Below are 23,998 nucleotides of genomic sequence, written 5' to 3'. Positions count from 1 at the left end.
GTTTAAAAATCTCAATTATTTCTGTTTTTACCTTTAAATGTACTTACTTTAATTGTGTTAATTTTATTTTGATAATTTTAGGTTTAATTTTATATTTTCTTTTGTCCATTTATATACTGTATTTTGTTTACATTTATGTAGTTAAGAACTAAACCACTTTGGAAATCAGTACATTGTATTGAAAGTGTATTTCAGAATAAAGAAAGATTAAATAAATAAATTAACAAAACAAAATTGAAGAGTCAAGGAATGTAGTGTGCACTGTAAAATGAACCTTTGAAGCATGCAGTCACAAATGAAAAAGAAAACAGAATCCTGTTAATATATTTAAATATACTGTACATACTGTTTACTGTTTCTTCATTCTTGTTTTGTTTGTGTAAATATTTAAATTTATAGACGTTTATTATGTTACTGTTTAATATTTTTTAATGTCCCCTAGTCGCTTATTTTCTGTCATATTTTTGTACATTTATGCATTTTATTGTCGTCTGGGGAATCGTCTTCTTTTGTAAAGCTTCAAAATCATGTTAGTACCAGTTCCAACTGGAGAACAGCTATTATCGGACTTGCAGTTTAGGAGGAGATACAGGAACAAACTTTGGCTTAGTGCTATTATAATATGATGATCAACTAACAAAACATCTTAAACAGCCCTTTTGCTCGAGATTACATATCCAACCTTTCCAGAACTTGGAACCATCCCTCACCCTCAATTTCACTTAAAATCCAAAACCCACTCCAAAAATCATTTCAGTGCCCCTGTATTGAACTAATAGTATATTTTTGAATATCTTTTTAAAAAAAGTGACCAATAATGAAATCTGATGTAATAATAAAACAATTAAAGCGTTAAATTTGACTGTTATAAGACAAAGTTTAATGTACCCTACCCAGTGAGTTTACTGGTGAAATTATTAAATAAAGAAGTTAAATTTAATTTTGTTCTTCATTGTTTTTTAGGCTTGAAGCTGTTCATTGTGGGTGTCTTCCATTGTGTCCTAACCAGCTGGTTTATCCTGAGATATTTCCAAGTAAGTTCAAATCTTATGAGTTCAGAGTTCTCAACTTGCTATAATTGATTTCAGTAGTTTGGATAAAAAAATTCTGTAGTAATTACACAATTTCAATAGTTGTCTACATGTTTCAGAGCATGTACAAAATGAGATTCAGAAAGGCTATCACACTGTGATTGTGTTTTGACAAATTGTAATTCAGAAATGGAAATGGAAATCCAGAACAAGGGCTTTTCGTGGATTGTTGGTCGATGATTTGTCCATCATAATTTTGTGTTTTATTAGGGGTTTCTCATAATTTTAAGCCAAATCATAAATTTGCCTAATATGTATTTCCATAGTATTTATCTCCATTTCCATATATTATATGGCAGCACTGAAATAAATAATTCAATATTCCAATAATAAAGATGTACTGTCCCTTTGACTAATTCGAACAAAATTTTGAAGTATCATAATAGTTATTAACTTTCACCAAAAATGTGTCCAAAAAAATCATTTAACTGAAATACAGACGTTTTTTTGTTAAAAAAATAACTTTGACTTCCAGTCAAAGTTTTCGATCAAAAAATATCTCATAATGCAACACACTTTTTTGGCTACTCTGTATGCATAATCATAAAACTTCCTCGCGATCTGTGTGAAAACACCTTATTAACCGTGACGAGTTATAAACAATCCTAATTAGCAGCATACTCATGGTTTAAAATCTTTGTTTACTTTCTCGCGACGATTTTCCAGATGAAATGTAATCAATCGAATTTTTGACTTAAAGTGAATAACTTTAATATTACTTTGATATGGCCAATTTAAATTTAGAATATTTTGACCTTCATTTTTTGAGTTTCAACCGAAAATACATCTTTAAATTACCTCGACTCTTAAAATATATTTTATTATATATATATATGGTGATGCTATTAAATGACATAAAATGTATTGGCTATTTTTCGGAAAAATCCCTGTACAAAACATATAAAGGAGTATTGTCATTTACCGAATTACCTCTTTCAATCATCATATAGTATTATGGTGATGTTATTAAATAACATGAATTTAACGTTTTTCCTCCGCCTGTCTCTACTGTGTACTACGTACATTTCTCAGGTCCCTTTCTAGCCCGGTAGCAATCTCATTCGTTAGGCCTAGAGCCTGGCTAGCCTAGTGGGTAGTAACAAAGTGCGAGGCAGCGAGGCACGCGAGGCAAATGAGGCATGCGCGGCAAGTCACACATTTATGCGAGGCATCGTTTTACCATCATAAAAAAATGCGAGGCATCATTTTATCATTTCTCAAAATTGTGAGGCAGGAAATCACCGAAATTGAAGTAGCCTAGGCCTCGAGGCCCGCTAGTGGATAGTTCCCTTTTGCATCTGCCTTGTATTTTAACTCGAAATTTGTTAACCATGCTTTTCCTGAATACCACACCTTAGAATTAGTAGGCCTACTTTAATGAAGACTAAATCCATTAAATTGGTGATTTTACAGACGTTTTTCTCGCATACTGTTTGCGAATTTCGCACACTCAATGTTCAATATTTTGGTTTCTATGGAACGCCAAAAGAGCAAAATTAATTAGAGGGCTAAAAACTCTGTGGAATCCATATATTTAACGCATTATTTGGTGAAGATTTTGTCAGTCAGTAAGGAAAAATGTTACTGTTGATACTGCACACGGTTTCTTTAACCTTTTAAAGAATAAAATAGAACAATTCATAATATCCTTACTAGGATGTCCTAGGTCTAGGCGAGGTAGTGATGTTGATTTAGGATCGATTATTATTCTTTGAAAACAGAACAGTATCAGCAGTAACATTATTACAGTATTTTTATTGACAGATTAACAAATATATTGTAATAAAACGTGTTTCTCACCAATAAATGCATGAGAAATTGACGGATTCCACTGAGTTTTAGTCCTCTATTATCGTAGAAACAAAAATATTGAACATGCGTGAAATTCGCAAACAGTTTAATTTAAGGATTTATTTGTTACTTTTTATGTGATTCTTTCATTAAAGTACTCATGAGGTATATTTCTAAGGTGTGGTATTCACACGATAAAGCTAGTTATCAAATTTGCAGTAAAAATACAAGTGAAGGAAACTAGCGCCAGGTTTATTAGTACGTACATGGACAACAATAAATAAAAATCGTAATATACCTAGCCTACTAAAACAGGAATAGTGTATCATTATTAAAATATTACACCAATTATTATTATAAAAAAATGTAATAAATTATTTTCTACATAGGCCTCTAGGTTAGGGCAAAGCATATTAGCTAAAGTTTAATTTTAGGCCTAGTATTACGATTGTTGGACGTAAGTCTTTTTCACACGTGCTTCAGAATTCTCTCGCAATTTTTTTTCTTTGCGGCATGTTATTTGATCGGCATATCAGTTACCGCCAGTTATTGAACTTGTCCTGGCCATCGCTGTTCATTTTATTTGCGAGAGAGGTACACGTGTTGATTTCCTAGAGAATGGAATGTCAAAAATGTCTTTCAGCGAGAAGTCTGTGCGTTGCTGCTGAAACCACGTGCTATATATAGGAGGGGAATCGCCACAAGGCCAAATCCTCTCAGGGCAGAATCACTCCGCCGCTACTTTCTAAATAGTAAAGAGGGATTTTCCATCTCTCGGGTCTACCGGATCGAGACGCGGGGGTGTGACAAAATATTATTTTCACTCTGCTATGTTCGAGAGACATGTTAAATTAATTGTAAAGTGAACACGCTCGAAATGCCAACAAACATGGCAGTCATTTGATGATAAGTGTCGCTATAACAATTATTGTTTATCGAAAGTTGAAGACTTAATCCTTAATCCGAATTACGGATGCACAACTTTTGAACAGTTTGGGCACTTTTGTAAAAGTAAAATTTGACACGATATGACTTGAATGAAAAAAACAATCATTACATAAAAATAAATATGTTGAGTGTATACACGAAACTATTTAGATACGCTAAGCCTATTATACAAATATAAATAATTTATTATTATGCCTATAATATAGCATAATAGCACGTTAAGATATGCCTCGCACCTTTTTGAAATTGTAAACTATATGCCTCGCATGCCTCGCACTTTTGGAAATGATAAAATGATGCCTCGCACAAATATTTGCCGTGCCTCGCATGCCCCGCTTGCCCCGCTTGCCTCGCTGCCTCGCACTTTGTCAACACTCTAGCCTAGTTATTCATTATAGAATTAAAAGGTGATATACTCGGCTTATTGGAAGGAGTATGCTCCTTCTAATAAACGGACCACCGGAAGAGTCCCACACCCTAGTTTATTTTATGGACAGATAGGAAGTTTAATCTCGCTAGGCTAGCCTATCAGGTTCCTAGGTTCTTTCATTCCGTCTAGGTCTAAACACGTACACTCACTAAGTAATTATTGCTAGATAAATAAGGACTATGTGATTATGACAGGTAGCATTAGGTTCGACGACTGTGATATTCCGTCGGCTTCACATACAATGTAAATAGATAGATAAATGAGAAAAGTAAGTAGATTAAATTCTCTTTATGACTCTTTTATTCATAAACTTGCCAACTACAGTATTGATTAACAACAAAGATACAAGAACAACGGGATGGTAATAAAGTAAATTTACGTCTCACTCACTCAAAATCAAAACGAAGAGTGGTAGAGGTTTCTGGATAAGTTGTTTACCACAATTAAGCATGTAGTTAAATTATATATGCAGAGTAAAATAGCCAATCAGAACTTTTATATGGCTTGCTACATTATAACAATAGGTAGAAAATAAACGATTTGGGCTGTACCAATTTCTGTTACATTATAAAGGAGTATTGTCCCATACCGAATTACTCTTACAATCTCTTTTAGAAGACTGTTTATACAATACAGAACAACAGTTATTTAAACATCTACGACGATTCTGCAGAACACCAAATATTGTACGTAACTATGACAGAAGTACACTGAATGAAATCACTACAAAATGTAGCTGGACATCTCTCAAGCAACAATATCTATCATTGCTTTCAAGTCAAGAATCATAATGGTGTATCACAATACAATTTCAAGATACATAATTGGCGTGAATGGTAAATCAATAACTTATATACTACTTTTCAATTGGTATGCACTTTTATTATACCTGCCTTAGTACAATTCCGACTAATTTGATACGTCTCATAACCCCCAGACGCCAGAATCTCCCTGTATTCACCAACCTCCACCCCTCTTCAATCACATCCCTCACTCAGGTGGGAAAAAAAAAATCCTTCCCAGTAACCCAACTATAGCTTCATAATAAGAGGCCAAGAGGATGATGCACAACTATGATAGACCTATGGTTTAGATACTGTGTAAATGAATAGGTGTCGTATTGGCTAATGATTAAAATATCAATACAGCTACTTATGATACTGCTGAATTACCTTTGCCCAAAGCTTCTTTCTCCTCTCCCTATCCCAGCCACAATCAACAATCCCTAACTCCTTTCTAGAACAGTTCAATCCCAATCCTTCATTAGCCCCAAAACGCCAGTATCTCCGCCCCTCCCCTCCCTACACACCCCACACTAGGTTTAAGACGTTTCTAGTATAAATTATATTGAGCCATACAGTATATCACTCCCAACCATAACCCCTCAGTGGCAGTTTTTTTAAAATATAGTTTAAAACATTTCCAGTAGAGTTTAAACCATGTTGATAGGCCTACAACCAACCCCTAACTCCCAACCCAAACTCCCAACCCCTTCCCAGAAATACTTAAAATTCAATTCAAATTGATAGCCTACTACCCTTAGCCCAAGCAAAAATCCCCACCACTTCACCGCAACTCCCCCCTCCCCCTCCTGACTTTGGGAATTTTTTTAATGTAGTTTAAAACCTTCACAGTACAATTGCAGTCATTTTGATATCCCATATGTATGGTTACGTGCAGAAACAGACATTTGTATAACGAACAGAAAAACACCAAATAAGTGGAAAAAAGGTTGGGAATTTTGACCCATAACTTGTATTCAAGATGGCGGATGATGTTCAATATAGTTTAGAACCTTCCCGGTACCATTACGGTCATTTTGATACCCCATATGTGTGCAGTAACAAATATTTGTATAACTAACATACAAACATCAAAGAACAAGCAGATTCATAAGTTAAAATTCATAAAAAAAGAATTGATCAAAGTTTTGTTTTAGCTGAAAGTGATTTTTGTCTATAATACATTAAAAGTTGGAGTTTTTCTTAAATTTTGTAGTAGTTATTTGCTTTTTAATGTTTATATACTTTCACTTTTACCTTGGAAAATACATAAGCATTCATCTTGTTTGCTTATGTCACTAATTTCTTAGATCAAAACCAATATAATAAGATATATAATATGTAGGCCTACATTCATTGTAACTTTTTATTTCATTTTTAATCATTTCAAAACAAGATTCAATTTAAAAACTTGAACAAATATTAGATTAAAACACTACTAATTAATAATTAATGAAAATATAGGAAATACTGATTTATGATTAGATATCATTTTGATTTTATTAATTAAAAACAATGATAACAATAATGTTACTATTATGTATGTATTAGCATAATTTTTAATATTTAAAATTGATTAATAAAATTCAAAATAAAAAATTCCATATAATAAATGTTAAACAAATCACAGTTGATATGACAATATATTTGATTATTAATGTTATAACATTTGGATTATTATAATAAAATAATTATTTAATGATAAGGTAAAATGATATTTAAAAGAAATAAAGAGGAATCTAAATTATTCAATAATTACAGATTCTGATTTGTTATGGTGTTCTTTTTACCATCATCACTGTTGTCTTAAAAGATCAAAATAGCGATCCCAGTTGATGCCATTGTAATGAGCTGTACCATGGTGTAAGGTAAAGCCTGTTCAGGTCTGAATCATGACAACTCTCTTATGGTGCTCTTTTAACCATCATCACTGTCTTCTTGAGACTGTAGTGATTATTATGGAAATGGTACCAGTGGGTGCTTGTCGCATCAGCTGTACCTGGCGTAAGGTAAAGGCCATTCAGGTTTGAATAAGCACAGGTATGGTACCACCAACCACCTTTCCTTTTCTCAGCACAGTTAGCACCAGACTTATCATTGTCTCTATCGTATGTTGTAAATTGTTGACCATTGTGGTATGCCAAAGAGTCACCTACACAAACAAAATATTAGGTCATCTTCAGTTTACTAATAAATCTTTAAATTAACATTCATTTTTAAATATTTGTTTTTCTTCGTGTTATAAAATAAAAGATATTTGATATATAAAAAGGAAAAATAATAATATACAATATACCCTAAAATTCGTAATATATTTTATAATTGATTTAATTTTATCTGTAAAATTGTATGCCATAAATTAAACCATAACACAATTATATAAATAGTTTTTTTTTTATTTATTTATTTTTTTTTATTAACTATTCTTATATCATAGTTGCTTATTTTAATATTTTGTTTTTTTCAGAGTTATTATACTTTAAAAGCAATGAAGAAGAAAGAAGAAAACACAAGTTATATGAAACTGTACTAGAGTATATAGCACGTCACTATGATTTTTATTTTCAATTTAAATATTTCTTTAACTTTATTTTGTGTACCAGATTTATTTATATTTACTTTGAAATCAGAGTGGTCCTTAGTTGTTATCACTGGGTCCTTGTTTAGGGACCACTGTCTACAAAATAACTTTAATGTGCGAGTAGCTACAGTATTTTATTGTAAGGTACAAGGAGTGTCATTCCCGGTGTTTATCTGATTTTTACAACAAAAATTATTTTGGGTAGAGAATTCTATAATTCTGTAGTTACTGGCAGTAATTATACTTTTTTAATTTCTTTAACTTTTGTTTGTGCAATTATTTAGCAAGCTTGTTTGAATATTATTCATGCACATACTGTTGACTGCCTCATAAATGCCTGCATCAAAACAAACTAAAATAAGTAAATGTAGTTACTGCAGTAAATGCAGTATAATAATTTTAACATGATACCTCTTGATAAGATAAGTTGTTGTACTGTCAGTGCATTTGAGCATTTTTGGTTATCCGCACTTGGCGGATAACCCCTTGTTATTGTCAGGATCTTTTTTTTTTTTTTTTTTTTTTCTTTATTCTTCTTTCTTTCCCGGAATTTTGTTCGCAGCGTATCTCTAATACTTGTCAACATAAGATTATATAACTTTGTCAGAAGATTGACCTCTAACTGTAGATGTGCAAGAAACTTCGTTTTATGATTTTAGAGTTGCGCAACGTGACTTACGCGCGATTTTATGAATTTCAATGATTGATCATAGATAAAAAACCAAATATCATTTTTTATTGAAACTTGGTGAAAATTTAAGTTATATCAAGCGCAAACTTTCTATGGTTTTAAAAATGGCATGTTTTACAGAAAGTTTAAAATTTCAAAATGCGTAAAATCAATTTCTAATCAACTTTCTACGCGTTTCATGTCATTTTGAGCATTTAAAAAATTCCCACGCTCGCGCGCATTTTTGTTCGCGCGGTGTGCACGTAGCGCTAAAATTATTTGTTTATGCATGATTTATGTTTTTCCAGCTTTTTCTAGTAATTTTACCAACTTTTTAAACAATTTCGACTTAAAATCACGTCATACGAGCACGTCGAATTGGATAAATTGCACGCGTTTTTGATGAAAAAGTTCAAAAAGTCGTGAAAATTATGCCTTTTTTTAAACAGTCATAGATTCTAAACAACATGATGAACTTTTCTTTTTTTTTACATATTCTAAAAGTTGATGAGTTGTAGATATCGGATCATAAATCGATATGGCTAACCGGACATTGTGACGTCATCGTATGGCCACTCGAATATAAAATATTGGATTTTTGTCTCTTCATAGCTCATCACATTTAATAGAGCGCATCTCCACTTATCCGTATTCCATTTCCCTCCATTTTTTTATATTGTCTAGGTCAATCAATTATATTTCGCATGATATACCGTTTTTAAAATTGTGATGACGTCATCATGTCCAAAAGCGTCAATAACTTGGGTCACTTATTTTCACCTATTCTTCACTGTATGTAGTACGTATACAATATATAGTGTAAACTGTATATACTTAGACGTGACACAAAATAGAGAGCGCACTAACATTTTTTCAATGGCATAATCGTTTTTCTCTGCGCAATATTCTAACGTATGACGTGCACGTGGCGTTTGCTCTGCGGATAACCTAACTCGTCCGTAGTGACGAGTTCAAATCTAGTAATATAGTTAGATTTGTTTCAGGCCTGTAAGTGGAAGCGCCATCCAAAAATGTACTTTATAGACAGTTTATGTAATGTAAGGCTTTTACATTATATTTGAGACGTGACATGAATGGGTAATCAAAAAGTATCAAATGATTAGTATTTGTTGTTTAAACTTTTAAATACTGTGGTCTAATTATGACATGACTGGTGAAAACATGGGGCTATGTCACAAAGGTGTAGGATTATTTTTGCATGAGATTCACATCAATATCATTATTACCTCCACCAAGGAGGTTATAATTTCACCCCTGTATGTTTGTGTGTGTGTCTGTCTGTCTGTCTGTCTGTCTGTGAACAGCCTGGAGGCCACAGTTTTTATCCGATTCTCACCAAATTTGGCCACAATGATCTATGCCCCAAAAGCTCGGACGAGTTCGAATTTGAGGGAAAAGGTCATAGGTCAAGGTCACAACTAACCAAAAACTATTTTACTGCCTAGAGACCACAGTTTTTATCCGATTCTCATCATACTTAGCCACAATGATCAATGACTCATATAATTTTTGTTAAATTTTGAAGGGTCAGGGTCAAAGATCAAGGTTAATAAAAAAAAAACCTCAGCAGGACTTGAACCAGCAATCTCAACTGTGAGAGGCTGGATACATAACCATTACACCAAACTCTCATCCACAACTTTGTAGTGTGCAGTTAGCCTATTTACACTTAGAACTAATAAAAAATTTAAAAAATATATATATATTTTCCGGGGACATTTTATGTAGGGGAATTTTACAGTAGGCGGAGGTTTGTACTCTCGGAGTACCCTCTAGTTAGAATTGTTTTGTTCTATTTTTCAGATGTTTTTAGAAGCTTTTCTTTTAACGTTTGTCCAATTTCTTTAGCTTTAATATGTTGCATAATAATACTGTATGGGCCTTGGCTATGATATTGGATGTTTATAATATGGCGGCTTGTCAAGAAAGCTGTAATCTATTTGACCTTTGTAATTACAAAAAATATCTTAATTTAGCTACATTAGGCCTAAAATATCAAGTTATTCACGAAAAATTCTGTACTTGAAAATAATGCCATTTACAGTATTCATTTGAAATCAGTTTCTTTTATTTCTAACCTAAATAATTTCCAAATATTTTGGTCAAATTCAATTTCTGTCTTTTTACTTGATATTTTTTACAATACATGATTTGCAAATAGAAAAATAAATAAACAAAAGACTGTTCCCATAGCTACACCATTATGGCAAACTTGGCTGGAGAGTTTCATTGGTAGGAAAACAGTAACAATGAGTGAACATAATTTAATACTATTACATTTTACCATGTGTTCCTCATTTTCTATTTCATTTGTGGTAAGATTCTATTTCTTTAAATTTATTTTGCATGCTATGCTATAGTACCCTAAAATTTAGGAACCTTGGTGGTGCTAGGTGGGGGACTACGTTGGGAAGCGTAGCTCCCCCGTCGGAAAATGCTAGTACTTTGTCAGGGAATATAATATACAGTAGATTAAGAATCTTTAAAGTGTACCAAGACTTACTGTCACATAGGGTCCTACTAAACACCAAACAGAACCAAATGAAAACAAACGGAAACAAACAAGACCAAACAAGGTTCAGAATGTTACAAATACGCACCAAACGAGGATAGATACTTTTTCATTTATTATTGAAACATTTACGTTAAAAATGATGAATTTCAGCAACAAACAAGCTTGTACACAAACTACCAAATTAGAGTATCTATCTACAGTGCCTTTATTGATAGGAGAACAAATAGTATATTGCACAATCAGTAGGTTATCACTTTGTGTTCATTCTTCTTACATTGATGTTTTTAACATAAAATTCAAAACAAAATATATTGTACCATGATGATGGAAGATTTGAGAATTTAAAATTCAACACTTATAAATTTAAAACTCTTACTTAAATTATGAAACATATTATTTCGCATACACCGGGCAGTTTAGAATTAATGTTCTTTGCCTGTTGTGTTTATATATAATTATATATCGTTTATATATCTTTATCGTTTCAAATTAATTAATTAAATTTCAGTATATCACCGGGCGGTTTAGAATTAATGTTCTGTGCCTGATTTGTTTATATATATAAAAAAGTATCTCTTCGGAGATCCCGCCTCGTGAATAAAAATACTGTAAGATGAGGGCGTATCAATTTGATCTCTGGTGCGCGTGCGTACAACTGAGGACTAGTGCTGTTCCGCCGTACCACGTCGAGAATGTTAAAGAGTCACTATCCAATCGAGTTCGAACAATACCATATAAGCCCCAGTGGTCTAATGGTTAGGAAAACTGCATATCAAGCAGGCGGTCCAATTCGAGTCTCGGTTGGGGCGACTTTTTCTCATTCTCACAGATTTCCTCATCTTTATCGTTTCAAATTAATTAATTAAATTTCAGTATATCACCGGGCGGTTTAGAATTAATGTTCTGTGCCTGATTTGTTTATATATAATTATATATATATATAGTCAAATAAAATAATAAACCCATTTTTATGCTTCATAGAATTTAATATTATTTAATATATTTATTTAAATTTATTGTTTTTTGCTAAAAGTTGGGTTTTAATAATAATGAGTATCTACCCTTTTTTGGTGGGTATTTGTAATATTGTTTGTTATTATTGTCTTTGTTTCCATTTCGTTCCGTTTTGTGTTTAGTTCACACACATGATACAATTAAAATCATTTGCGTTCATTTCGTAGCTGGTTTTGTAGCTTCAATATTTTAGTGTATTGCGCCAGTCTAATCATGCATGCCATCAGACCTTGTGCAATGTGTTTAAAAAAAAAGTTGTTTGTTGGTTTTGTACCAGATTTTGAATTCCATTTTCTATAGGATAATAAATAAGCTCTTTCGCTATTTATATTTTATTACATAACTTCATTTTTAAAAGTGAAAGAATGGATTTGCACGCAGTATTTTATTTACATTCACCTAACAATGAAAAACCTGCCTCCCCTAAATTTCATTAAAATTATGCTAGAACGCTGTTGCTTCCGTGGACTTTAGATCCTGGTACAATACATGTCTCAAAAACATTTAAATGTGTTTAAGCAGTCGTAATTCTAACATTATTTTTATTATCCTTTAAATGCGTTATTAAAATAAAACCCTACAGTATGTGCGTATTCATTGATTATTTTTACTACAAGGTACAAAGGGTGTATAAGGCCTGCAAAAAAATGTTGATTCTTTGTTTAATTGAAATGTGTTTTTAGTGTAAAAATTGATTGAAGATATACTAACCTGCTGTTCCTGTGTATCCACTGAATGTCAAAGTATATTTGGATTCCTCAGTATCAATACCAAAGTGAGAATATCTTGCAAACTTCATTACATTCAAGTGGTCTGTCATCTCTACTAATAGCTCATAATCCCCATCAGATGTTATGCGGTTGATCTGTTCATTACCAAGCCAGAACTCTGAGTTCACGTTTCCAAAACCCTCTTTGTATTCTGCCCAATTACGGTAGAAATCAACTGATCCATCTTGTCTTCTCTGTATCACCTGATAATGAGAAGATAGTAATCTATACTTCACTTTACTAAAACAGTGATGGCAAGCCCATCAACTGGAGTAAATAGAAATAAATGAATTAAGAACCTGAATATTAATATGTCCCCTTCCCGAGCTTCAGAAAATTTTTGAAAAAATCGATGCTTACTACACACTGTTTAATAGGCTAGAACAACTGTTTCCATCACATTTAATAACAAATGTTACATAATGTAAATTTAAATAAATCCTAAATACTGTACGGATCTTTTTCGACGAACTAATAATAAACTTTGATCGAAAAACACTTCGAAATGAACATTTGGTAATGCGGTACTCCGAAAATGCCTCGATAGTGCATGTGTTGTGTACTGTTTTTTAGTAGTCTGTTAACCTCAGTTGTGGGTATTTTCCGAAGATTTTAAATCGCGTTTTCTTTTTAAACTCTTGACTTCATAAATAGTAATTAAACTCTTAGCTCTTTCACTATGTAGGCCTATTTACACAACTAATGCTAACCCTAGCTCTAGGCCTACTCTTCTTAATAAAAAAAAAAGTGTCAGGTGCGTCGGTCACGGGTGGTTGGTTGCATCTTTTTTTCTTTCTTTTTTTTTAGAATTAAGGGGGGTGGCTAGCCACCCTATTCACCCCCTAGATCCGCCACTGCTATGATGCTACGTCAATATTTTACACTTTAATTTTGATGTTCCTCATTTTCTACAATTTGATTATACTCATTTTACAATAATTATGCAAGTTTTTGAACATTTAGTGTGATATTGTTCTTGCATTATGTTTAGAACATCATAGTTTTGTTATTACATGTGACCTCCATGCTTTAGGGACCTTTTGCAGGAGTACATAAACGTTACCTTTAACGCTATTTCCCAACATGTAATGCGCAAGCTCCGGGCACTTAAAACACATAAAAAATGTAAACAAAATCGATCTGCGTGTGCGCAGATATAGTGACGTGTGGGTCGAGAACCCTATTTCTGAAAAATAGCATCAGTGAAAAACGTAGAAGAATCATTAATTTCTGTTGAACAAAATGATAAATCTAAAGTTATGTTTTTAATAAAGCCAAATATTATTGCAATAAGCTATTTATCCACCAATATGCAAGTTTTAAACATGCCTAACAACTGTTCGCTTAACTTTGTTGTGCAAATGAGTAGAATGTTGACGTCATCCGTTAAAGTTTACATGCTCCTGCGAAAGCTCCCTATTTCATTCATGCCGACATCTGAAGTTAAAAAAACGGGGGGGTACCATAGTTTTTTTTAGGTCAACATTGCCCTCTATCTATTTTTGAGACGTAAGGAATACAGAGTCTGACGTCATATGAAATACGGAATCCCCTTTCCGTTCATAAAAAAAACAAAAAATTATGACCGAGATGGTCGTACAATGGCTTAAATATCGTAAATTTTCTTGTGTGTAAGCCTTTTAGTTGTATTTTAATGCAAAAAAGAACATACATCAAAATTCAGTTATCTTTGTAATCCGGGAGAAAATGTGGAAAGGGAGACGAGTATAAAATACGGACCAGAACAGGAGTGTTGGCATGTATGCTATTATATCAGCCTGTAAACTCCTTGTACTTCTGGCACGGATTCTATCTCAAATCATGCCATCGTTCATGGTTTTGCTGGTGTCTCTATGGCTGACAGTAACGTATTGTGATGTGTGTTTTAGTAATGAATTAGTAAGCTGTGGCAATAGGGAGTTTTCGCAACCTTACGAATACGATAACAAAAACGGATACGTCACACATTTGTGAAACTTTTGAGCTGATCCCCATTTCATATTCGTAAAGCATATTCGTAAAGCGTATTCGTGTTGACGAATATCACCAGTCATATTCGTAACTACAAAACGAGTATAGTTTTTAATCTATTTTGCACATTTTGCATTTGAATCGGGAATGATTCATGATTATAAAATAATTATATTTTTATTGAAAGTAATTTACTAAAGTAATTTACTAAAATGCTAGGTCAATTTTGATAAATAGCAGTTTTTAAAGTCCTCACTCGCTTTGATGTTACGCTAGGCCTAGGCAGCCAAGCACTAAGCAACACGTACATGCGATTCGCTCAAATTTACCGCAGTCATATTTTGGACGGCGCCCTCAATATTTCGTTGCCATGCGAAACAGATTTTTACTGGCTTACGAATACGTGTGCGTGACGTATCCGTTTTCGTTATCGTATTCGTAAGATTGCGAAAACTCCCTAATGATGTTAGATTTACTTCTGATATCTTCAAATAAATTGTAAGTGTCTTTCAAGAATACAAGAAAAATTCAATTTTTTTCAAGTAATAAGCTAGTGTGTTATAATGATGTTGGATTTGCTCCTTCAGATATATTTACATAAATAGTTACTGATACTTACTGTCCATCCTGCATCACTCCTCATCTCACAGTACACAGTAAACTGTGGTCCTCCATCATTTGGCTGTATCACATATTCACCACTCACAGCAGAAGGATTATTTTGTAAAATGTTACTACACTCCCTCATAAAACACTCTAAAATTACAAAGTTTAAAGATCACATATTAGATATAACATTCATATAAGCCTATACATTGAGTGAAACGTCCATTTGGTTATAAGATTGATTTTATAGTAAGTCGACAATACAAGTAAAAGTACTTTAAGAATATTAAAGAGAACATTTCCTATAGGCAGATTCAACAACAAAATGTCACTACCAGCAGTCAATCACTAATAATAAATGTAAACCTCCATATGAGAAATAAATTTATTTAATAATAAATTGTATACTTACTCGTTTTGGAATCAGTAGCCAGGACCTGAAGAAAAAGGAAATATAAAATAATTAACATAATGAAATGATATAGAATGCCGCTATTACAGTAATTTAATAACTACAGACTAGTTTTCTTGGGGAGAGAGAGAGAGAGAGAGAGAGGAGGAACAGCATTTTACAGTAGTTGAACTTCCCATAGAGAGTGACCACACGATAATGTAGGTGCATCACATTGGCCAATTAGTGTAGATATGCTAGTTTAAAGTCGCATCCAAAGACATTAATTTTGATCATACGTCCACTACACAGTCACGCATTATGCCTGCGTAGAAATGTATTCTGATCAAGAATGTATAAATTTGACTTTTGAGCCCATTATTATTTATAATTTATTTAAACGATATTGCTTTTTGTGCTGATAGTTTCTCATTTATTTATACGCAGATAAACCAATATAGTAGTCTCACCATGACAGTAAATCAAGAACTAAATAAAGTTTCTTCTTTCAAATAATTTTTTTCTTTTGGATGATCCAAAAGAACAAAATATTTGAATCCAGATGAACCTTTTTACTACTTTTTGCTTAAATCTAATAACGTATCACCCAATATACTTACAACAAATGATATCATGTGTAGTAGACAACACATAACAATATTCAAATTATGATTGACAATATTGCTATTTCACAGGTTTCTCATTCAAATTATAGATGAAACACTAACATGGGGGCATTCCAAAGTATATTTTTTTGTTACGGACGGAACATTTTTGAGAATATAACTAGCCATATCTTAGAAATAAAAAAGAATACAGGATTCAAGTAAAAAAATATGGCCATGAATGTTAATTATAAAAGTCAAACAAATTTCTAAGACTGTACTAAAAAAGATGTATTATGAAAATTGTATGCGTCGCAGACGGGACAGCAATGGACATTACGTATTGTAATTTTTCTCCTCATTTAAAAGAAATTTTAAAATTTGTTTTGTATTATGATGTTACCAGATAGTTGTTTTAGATGACTGAATGTCAATTATAAAATTTTAACTGCAAATTTATTAATAAATATGATTTATATGTTTTTACGGACGGGATTTTTCCTATGTCCACTTTTGTCCAGGTTAAAAAATTGTATAATTTTGCTATTGAAAAAACTAAAAAAATAAATTTGTTTACATCAATTTAGTCTTTTATTTACAAATCAAAATATTATTCAACCTTTGAAACACTGTTAAAGTTTAGGTCAAGTGAAAATATTAAAATTCATAAAATAATATAAAATATTATTTATGAAATTAATTATTCAAAGAGTTTAATATAAAGAGAAGCAATAATTGTTAAATGTTATCAAAGTAATTTATTTATTTAAAAAAAGTTATGTTTCATATAAATAAATCTTCAAGCTATTAACACATTTAAGGCGAATCTTTAAAAATTGACATTGGCATTTGACGTCTGAATTTCTTAGTGGATCCAAGTTGAAACTGAAATTTTCTTCTATCCTTGCTTGAATTTAATATTATTTCTATTAAATTCAATCTCTCTTTTTTTTGTCTTAATTATTTTGCATCTGATTTATAAAGGTTCACAAAGAATGAAATCTACCAAGTGAAAAAAAAACTTGTTTAAATCTATTGCAATTTAATATCTTTAAGAACAGTTGAAAAGTAAGTTTTAAATATTCAGATTTTGGAATCATTATTTCAGTAAACACTAAAATGAGAAAAAAACGCCACCAAAATTTCTCAGAAGTGACAATTATGAATTTTTAAATAAAAATTATTTAAGAATATGAAATTAATGAACGAACAATTTTAATAAAATATTTGAATATGAACAAACTCGCCAAGTCTTGAAGGAAAAATTTACCAGCATTTGTTATTTATTCTTTATGAATTTTAAATGGTAAAATAAATTTATACTTGACTCTCTTTTATATCGATAGAAATATTTTTCTATTTTATATATGGATTTAATTTATATTTAGATTTAAGTGATTCTTCATAACATTTTAGTTCATTACTTTTATGTACTAAATACATTTTGGGTAGGTCTATTCATTTTTACATTAATACTTCACTCTGTAAATTTAATTGCTATGGTGTTGCTTAATCTGTATACAATTTGTTTTAAATTCCAGCTATCAATTTAAAACAGAACCCGAGATACAACAGATCACCAAAGTAAAGAAAACACTTTCAGGAGCCAAAAAAATTCCTACTAATAGGCGTTTCCCCGAAACCAAGTTTTGTTGAATACACTACATAAGTTGTTCATTCCATCAGTACACTAAATCAGAAAATTTAACTCACCTTTTCGATGTAACAAAACTCAGGCGTTTGAATTACGTTGTTTTCAACTGATGCTTCTTCCAGTATTTGCATACTGATTTGACAAACACGATCTTTCTGGTTATAGTTGACCGACAAGCAGTATGATTTGTTGGAACATTCCAGCAAACAATTTACACGGCTTATATTCTTCAACTCATAACTCCAACCATCAAGAGCCTGCCCCTGGATAACTGTATAGAATGAATTGGTCGAAAGAACGACAATAGGCAGAAGATTAAGAACGAAAACCAAAGTTGCAAACTTATGCATTGCGACGTTTTGGAAATACGTATTACAAAATAAACTGTATGATGTGCCTTCAAATGCAACTTGTTGTACACCTTATTTGTGGTAACAAGGAACTACTGTACGTTTTCATCTTCTGATGTGCGTATTATAGATGTTCCATCCAAGTATAATACAATAGAACTTTGTCTGCACCAATCAAGAAGTTGTTAGTAATAATAAGTTGCTATAACAATGTATGAACAAACTTCTAATAGCCTATCAAATCGAACCATCAAGTGCATGGAGTTATTGTTTTTTAATTATATATTAATATAAATTGAATTTACCATGTAGCTGGATTATAACATTCTATGATCAATGTTCTGTTGTTTTTTTTAACAAATTCTATTTTTAAATCTTATTATGCCTCTAAGTCTAATTTAAATTATTTTCATTATTTAAAACACGCTCTCTGCATGTAGAATAATAGCAGCTTCATTATTGTAAATTTAGTATCTTGTTTGTTGACAGTTGACATAAATTAATTTTCCATATGTTGTTTTCACATTGCTACTACAACATTACTTTTTAGTAATTGTTGTTGATGCAACGATTTATAATAAACAACTACTAATATAATGTAAAATAGCTGTATGTATAATTTATTTCCAAGTGAATAATATATTAATTAGATCCAAATCGATGAACAATAGATAAGATTGCAACAAGCTAGAAATGATGTGTATCAGATAAGGACGAATGTTACTGTGTTAAAACTTTAGATGTCTGTGATATAATAGTTTCACTAGTCACATTCTATGACCAATAGGAATTAAGAATGTCATTGGTGTGCTTGCCTTATGCATAAGGAGTGACCACATTCTTACATGTAGACTGGTGGACTGTGGTTCATTAACAGTTATTGCTTTACTAAGAAAAGTTGGTAACTGTCTAATGAAAAAAAACAAACAAATTAAGTTAAGGGACAAAATGTACATATCTCTTGGGGAGATGAATCTTCCTGCCAGTAATTCTGACAGGGTCAGTAGCAGTGCTTGTAACGTTATCATTGATATTTGTATCAGATTTAAAAGAAAAATTAGCATTATTATTTACAATGTCCAAAATATGAGTGTCCAAATATGCACATTTTAAACGGTCAATAGAAACACTGTCCTGACGATTTCCTAAATCAATCTTAAAGTGTTTAGGTGTTCTTGATATAATGTAATGTTAATGTAATGTTGTTCAATTTATATACAATCAAAAGATTGTCCCAAAGCGCTCGAACTGGTCCAGTATAAGGTGTCTCTAAAGGTTTTCTGACCGCGTCTTTGCGCAAGTGCTTAAATCAATGAGTATATGATGGTTGTAGGTTTGTAAACGTGTGGTTGCTGGTTTTATGTCTTGAATGGTACGTTTTAATTGGTCAATATAAAAACTGGGGTCCAAAGTAGATGTGTCTGATGGTGCAAAGAATTCGCCTGGAAGGGATAAAGTTGTTCCATAGAGTCTTTTGGCAACGGTGTGTCCCAAATCTTCTTTCACCGTAGTACGAATTCCCATCAAAACAGTAGAAATGTGTTCAGACCAATTGTTTGACGTTTGTTTAGCCTTTAAAGAGGCTTTAAGTTGCCGGTGAAAACGTTCAATAAGACCGTTTGCTATCGGATGGTAGGATGTTGTTCATATTCTTTTCGCTCCTAACAGTTCAGTAAATGCGATGAACAGCTTACTCTCAAACTGAGCACCACGGTCTGTAGTCACAATAGATGGTGTCCCGAATCGGCATATCTAGTGGCCGTTTCTGCTGTAATATCGGGTAGTAGGATTGCTTAGGGCCAATGAGTAAAACGGTCAATGCAAGTAAGAATGTATGTAAATCCATTAGAATGTGGTAAGGGTCCAACCAGGTCTATATGAATGTGTTGAAAACATTCAGTTGGCGTATTAAACTTTGACAATGGTGCGTGCGTATGACGATGGATCTTTGCACGTTGACAATGTGAACATGATTTCGCCCAATTACGTACATCTTTGTATGTCGTTGAGATATCAATCGCTGTGTAGCTTTAATACCTGGGTGTGATAATGAATGAAGGGAATCAATATAATGATACATTGTTGGTACTTTACCTGGGCTTAATTGAATTGTAATACTATACTAAGAGTAAAATGTAGTTTTGATAATTAAATGTTCTCTTACGTAAATAAAAGACACAAACGTACGTTCTCTATAAAAATATATTACATTTTAATGAATGTTAACAAATATGCCTAATTAAATGATTTTACAATCAATGGTCATTTTTATTGGCACACATTTGCACAAGACCTGTAAATTAAAAAAGCATACCTCTCGTTTTGCGCCATCAAATCGGTCAGTAAGTAAGCCAATGGGTACGAGTAAGCCAAAAAAATTGGTACGAGTAAGCCAAATAATTAGGTACAAGTTTGCATGTGTATGGGTTGGTTTGGGTACGGGTTAGCCAAAGTGGGTACGAGTTGACCAGTTATTTGGGTACGAGTTAGCCAAGTTGGGTACGAGTTGACATGGGTAAGGGTTAGTTTGGGTACGGGTTAGCCAAACAAAGTGGGTATGAGTTGACCAGTTATTTGGGTACGAGTTAGCCAAGTTGGGTACGAGTTGACATGGGTACGGTTTGGTTTGGGTACGGATTAGCCTAAGTGGGTACGAGTTGACCAATTATTTGGGTACGAGTTAGCCAAGTTGGGTACGAGTGATCATAACGCCATCCTGATACATCCTAAAACAGAAGTCCCGCGAAATATGTGTCATAAAATTAAAACTCAACCGTACCGTGACAGCTCTTTAAGATGTTTCGGACAGTGGGTCACAGCATACGAATGGGATAACGTGTACAATATAGTTGTTGCTGAGTCAAAAACTGACGAGTTTATCTCTCTGCTAAATGGAGCATACTCCGATATGTTTCCAGTTATTACTAAGCGTGTGAGAGAAGCTTGTGGCTTGTTATTCTTGTTGCTCATTAATGATGCATGTGTCGGAAGCTGCAGAAGGTGGAAATACGTAGACGACCGCACCCTGGTAGAGGTAGTTAGTAAAGGAGCAAGGCCTGCAATGCAAGAGATGCTTAATGATGTTAATGATTGGTGTAGAAAGAATAATATGATCCCAAAGCCCTCTAAGTGCCATATAATGACTGTTATCTAAATGGCTCCAACCTTGATGTAGTAGAACATATGAGATTGCTTGGCGTCATAATTCAAAGTAATTTGAAGTGGGACCTCAACACTCAAGATATTGTCTCACAGGCATCAAGAAGACTCTTTGCTCTATGTATTTTAAAGAAAGTCAATTTTGTTCTTGATGACCTAATCACTGTGTACACTTCCTACATTAGGCCCATCTTGGAATACGCTTGCCAGGTATCGCATTGTGCTATTACCAAGAAAATGGCCAACAGCATTGAGACCATCCAGAAAAGAGCATGTCGAATAATGCTCAAGATTATCCAACATTTCCAGAACTTGGAACCATCCCTCAATATCACTTTCAACACCCACTCCAAGAGTGTATTGTATTGTATCCCCTGTATTGAACTATAATATATTTTTGAACAGCTTTTAAAAAATAGTATAGTGACCAATAATGAAATCTGATCTAATAATAAAACTATTTGACTGTTATAAGACAAAGTTTAATGTACCCTACCTAGTGAGTTTACTGGTGAAATTATTAAATAAAGAAGTTAAATTTAATTTTGTTCTTCGTTCTTCTTTTAGGCTTGAAGCTGTTCATTGTGGGTGTCTTCCATTGTGTCCTAACCAACTGGTTTATCCTGAAATATTTCCAAGTAAGTTCAAATCTTCTGTGTTCAGAGTTCAACTTGCTATAATTGATTTCAGTAGTTTGGATAAAAAAATTCTGTAGTAATTACAAAATAGTTGTCTACATGTTTCAGAGCATGTACAGAATGACATTCAGAAAGACCATCACACTGTGATTGTGCTTTGACAATTGTAATCCAGAAATGAAATGGAAATCCAGAACAATGGCTTTTCGTGGATTGTGGGTCGATGATTTGTCCATCATAATTTTGTGTTTTATTATGGGTTTCTCATAATTTTAAGCCAAATCATAAATTTGCCTAATATGTATTTCCATAGTGTTTATCTATTTCCATACAAAAATGATATGGCAGCACTGAAATAATTAAATATTCCAATATTGAATTACCTCGACTCTTAAAATCTATTTTATTATATTATATGGTGATGCTATTAAATGACATAAAATGTAAACATATAAAGGATCATTGTCTTTACCGAATTACCTCTTTCAATCTTTATTACATTATACAGTATTATATGGTGATGCAATTAAATAACATGAATTTAAAAATATTGTAACGTTTTTCCTCCGCCTGTCTCTACTGTGTACTACGTACATTTCTCGGGTCCCTTTCTAGCCTGGTAGCAATCTCATGCCAAGGAGTGGCAAAAGAGGTCGAAGGACCACTGTCGCCATAAGGCGTGCAACACCAGCACTCAAAGCATACAATAAAACATAAAACATAAATAATATTAAATAAATAAATATTAACCCCCATGGGTTATTATTAGAGTAGTGGGTTATTATTATAGATTGACTTATAAGGTGGGTTACTAGGGGGGTTACTATTAGAGTGTTTGTTACTATTAGAAGATTAACGGTAGATAGTAAGTAGATTAAATTCTCATTTATTCATAAACTTGCCAACTACAGTATTAATTAACAACAAAGATACAAGAACAACGGGATGGATGGTCCAAAGTAAATTTACGTCTCACTCAATCAAAACGAAGAGTGGTAGAGGTCCCTGGATAAGTTGTTTACCATAATTAAGCGTGTAGTTATATTATACGCAGAGCAGGACTTAGTCTTATTGGCTTGCTACATTATAACAATAGGTAGAAAATAAATGATTCAGGCTATACCAATTTCCGTTACATTATAAAGAATTATTGTCCTATACCGAATTACCTCTTACAATCTCTTTTAGAAGACTGTTTATACAATACAGAACAACAGTTATTTAAACAGCTACGGCGATTCTGCAGAACACCAAATATTGTACGTAACTATGACAGAAGTACACTGAATGAAATCACTGCAAAATGTAGCTGGACATCTCTCAAGCAACAATATCTAACATTGCTTTCAAGTCAAGAATCATAATGGTGTATCACAATTTTCAAGATACATAATTGGCGTGAATGGTAAATCATGAACTTGTACTACTTTTCAATTGGTATGCACTTGTATTGTACTAGCAATTATACCCGTCCCAGGTTGGGGGAGGTTCAAATTTAGTTTAAAACCTTCAGTACAATTCCAATTAATTTGATACGTCTCATAACCCCTCGGACGCCAGTATCTCCCTGTACTCGCCAACCTCCACCCCTCTTCAATCACATCCCACACTCGTGTGATTAAAAAAAATATCCTTCCCAGTACAATTTTCTATTTGAAAAAACCCAACTTTAATGATGCATAACTATGATAGGCCTATGGTTTAGGTACTTTGCAAACTGTGTAAATGAATAGGTGTCGTATTGGCTAATGATTAAAATATCAAATTTTGATACAGCTAAATTACCTCTGCCCAAGCCTTCTTTCTCCTCTCCCTATCCCAGCCACAATCAACAAACCTTAACTCCTTTCCAGAACAGTTCAAATGTAGTAACTGTTCCCAGGTACAATCCCAATCATGTTGTCCTTCATTAGCCCCAAAACGCCAGTATCTCCACCCTTCCCCCTCCCTACACACCCAATACTGGGTTTGAGACGTTTCTAGTACATATTATATTGAGCCATATATCACT

The 23,998-nt window shown here is 32.8% G+C and overlaps 2 protein-coding genes across 4 annotated transcripts in view; both read right to left on the bottom strand.

The window, feature by feature from the left end:
* The window catches only part of LOC144839854 (fibrinogen-like protein A), a 46,010-nt gene extending 27,820 nt beyond the window's left edge, over positions 1-18,190 (bottom strand). Inside the window, exons 1-5 of one of the 3 annotated variants that reach the window (XM_078695417.1) lie at positions 17,900-18,190; positions 15,603-15,627; positions 15,204-15,340; positions 12,555-12,816; positions 6,667-7,194 (exon numbers count right to left, since the gene is read on the bottom strand). In XM_078695417.1, coding sequence (XP_078551543.1) covers positions 6,947-7,194; positions 12,555-12,816; positions 15,204-15,340; positions 15,603-15,627; positions 17,900-18,190 — 963 coding nt within the window. In that variant the 3' untranslated portion in view covers positions 6,667-6,946. Of the gene's footprint in view, positions 1-6,666; positions 7,195-12,554; positions 12,817-15,203; positions 15,341-15,602; positions 15,628-17,899 lie in introns of those variants that run through there. The other 2 variants (XM_078695416.1, XM_078695418.1) reach the window with 2 other exon arrangements.
* Positions 1-23,998, bottom strand: part of LOC144839886 (fibrinogen-like protein A) — a 55,616-nt gene that overhangs the window by 20,603 nt on the left and 11,015 nt on the right. The window lies entirely within an intron of this gene.

This window comes from Antedon bifida, chromosome 4 (genome assembly GCF_963402885.1).
Source record: "Antedon bifida chromosome 4, ecAntBifi1.1, whole genome shotgun sequence".
Lineage (NCBI taxonomy): Eukaryota > Metazoa > Echinodermata > Crinoidea > Comatulida > Antedonidae > Antedon > Antedon bifida.
The sequence above is the reverse complement of the archived record's forward strand: the minus strand, read 5'-3'. Positions and strand labels throughout refer to the sequence as shown.